The 2,097-nt window shown below is 46.3% G+C and overlaps 1 protein-coding gene across 1 annotated transcript; it reads right to left on the bottom strand.

Annotated features, from left to right (window-relative positions):
* Positions 1–327: 327 nt before the first annotated feature.
* LOC113741055 (uncharacterized) lies at positions 328–1,719 on the bottom strand. Its single transcript, XM_027268542.1, has one exon. It carries the CDS (start codon positions 1,717–1,719, stop codon positions 328–330), a length of 1,392 nt encoding a protein of 463 aa, XP_027124343.1.
* Between the last annotated feature and the right edge of the window lie 378 nt (positions 1,720–2,097).

Raw genomic sequence — 2,097 nt, 5'->3', positions numbered from 1 at the left:
GGTCCAGATATTTCTTAAAAATTCTCTGCATTAGATCCATGAAAGCAGCTGGTGCGTTGGTTAATCCAAAAGGCATGACTGCAAACTCAAAATGTCCGTATCTTGTACTAAAAGCAGTCTTAGGTATATCTTCCTTCTTGATCTTCAACTGATAGTACCCTTGCCTTAAATCCAGCTTTGAGAAGTGGACCCTTGCAGTTGGTCGAACAAACTATCAATCAACGGTAGAGGGTATTTATTCTTAATTGTAGCCTCATTTAACCCTCGGTAATCGATACACAACCTCAAGCTTCCATCTTTTTTCTTCACGAATAGGACGGGTACTCCCTATGGGGAATCACTCTCCTTCACAAAACCCTTCTCCAACAGGTCCTGTAATTGAATTTTCAATTCTTTTAGCTCGGCAGGAGCCATTCGATATGGGGTCTTAGAAATTGGAGCCGTTCCAGGCATCAAGTCAATCTTAAATTCCACTTCTCTTTCCGGCGGTAGAGTCCTTAGCTCTTCGGGAAAAACATCCGGAAATTCCCGTACTACTGGTACATCCTCCAACTTCAATTGATCACTGGGAGCGTTTATCAAAAAGGCTAGAAAACCTTGCGCTCCTTTAGACAACATTTTCCTTGCTCGAATTCCTGAGATCATAGCAGATGATGCTAACCTACCCTTGACATCTAACCTCAGGGTTGCTTCACCAGGTATACAAAATTCCACCACTTTCGCTCGGCAGTCAAGTTTAGCATGATGATGGCCTAGAAAATCCATTCCTATTATAACATCGTAACCCTGTATATCCAGACTGATCAAATCCACTAGCATTTTACGCTCTCCAATCCAGAATTCACAATTCTTATAAGCCAGACTAGTGATTACATTCTTATTACCCATGGGTGTTCTAACTTCAAGATCGAAAGGTAATTTAACAGGTTGCACATCTATTCCAGACATAAAGGATGGATTAACGAATGAATGGGTTGCACCAGGGTCAATTAACACTTTAGCTAATCGATGAAAAATTGGAAGTGTACCTTCCACCACTTCCGAGGAATCAGGTACAGGTTGGTCACCTATAGCATACACTCTGGCAGGAACTGTCGGCCGGCTCCCTCCAGAGGTGTTTGGTCTAGCATTCGAAGTAGTCCCTTCCTGCATTTTTGGACACCCAGAAATTTGGTGCTCGCTACTTCCGCATTTCAGGCACTTTCCTTGCCTTTTCCAACAGCTATCCATATTATGACCAAGTTTCTTACAATATGCACAAGTCGTTTGGGGAATTATGGCTCGGCCTCCTTGTGAGGTATTCCTAGGTTGTGCTCTTCCAATCGGTCCCCCTCTAGTTCCATTGTTTCTTCCCCCTGCATTCCTTGCCCCGGTTCCCCTTGCTAATGCACCTCGCGGTGCTCCGGGACTAGTCACTCCGCCTGTACCTCGGCCCACTTTAGCCGGTGGAGTATTTCCATACGTCGGCTCTCGACTACTGCTGGGGTTAAATCTTTTTTTAGCCTGAAAAGATTTCACTTGAGCTCTAGCTACTTCAACTCTCTGAGCTCTTTCGACAGCATCTGCGAAAGTATCTATCCTCACGGCGGCTAAACTTTCCTGTAGTTCCACATTCAAACCCTGCACAAACCTCCGAACACGCCTCTGTTCGGTGGCTATCAACTCAGGTGCAAAGCGGGATAACTTTGTGAACTGGATTTCATATTCGGCGACACTCATCGCCCCTTGCTTGCATCGAATGAAATCGTCCTCTCTCTTCTCTTGAATGAGAGGTGGAAGGAATTTGGCATTGAACTCCCTAGTGAAGTTCACCCAAGTTCGTGGTGTATGATTAGTCTCCCAATGAACCCTCATTAGGTTCCACCAGGAGCGAGCAGCTCCCTCGAACTGGAAGGTGGCAAAAGTCACCTTTCGCTCCTCCGTATAGTTTAAGGCGGCGAAGATCTCAGTGATCCTCTCCCACCAGCCTTCAGCCACTTCCGGCTCAGGTCCTCCGTAGAATTTGGGAGGTCCGAACTTCAGGAACCTTTCCAATGCCCGATCATCGGAATCGACTGGGCCTCCCTGATGACGCCCTGGTCCAGCAGCTCGGTGTTC

Source organism: Coffea arabica, chromosome 4e (assembly GCF_036785885.1).
Source record: "Coffea arabica cultivar ET-39 chromosome 4e, Coffea Arabica ET-39 HiFi, whole genome shotgun sequence".
In the NCBI taxonomy this organism is placed as follows: Eukaryota; Viridiplantae; Streptophyta; class Magnoliopsida; order Gentianales; family Rubiaceae; genus Coffea; species Coffea arabica.
Note: the sequence above shows the minus strand (reverse complement) of the source record. Positions and strands in the feature narration are given on the sequence as shown.

What these genes read in the sequence shown, in the direction of transcription:
- LOC113741055 (XM_027268542.1), bottom strand. Translation starts at nt 1,719, where the DNA reads ATGAGTGTCGCCGAATATGAAATCCAGTTCACAAAGTTATCCCGCTTT.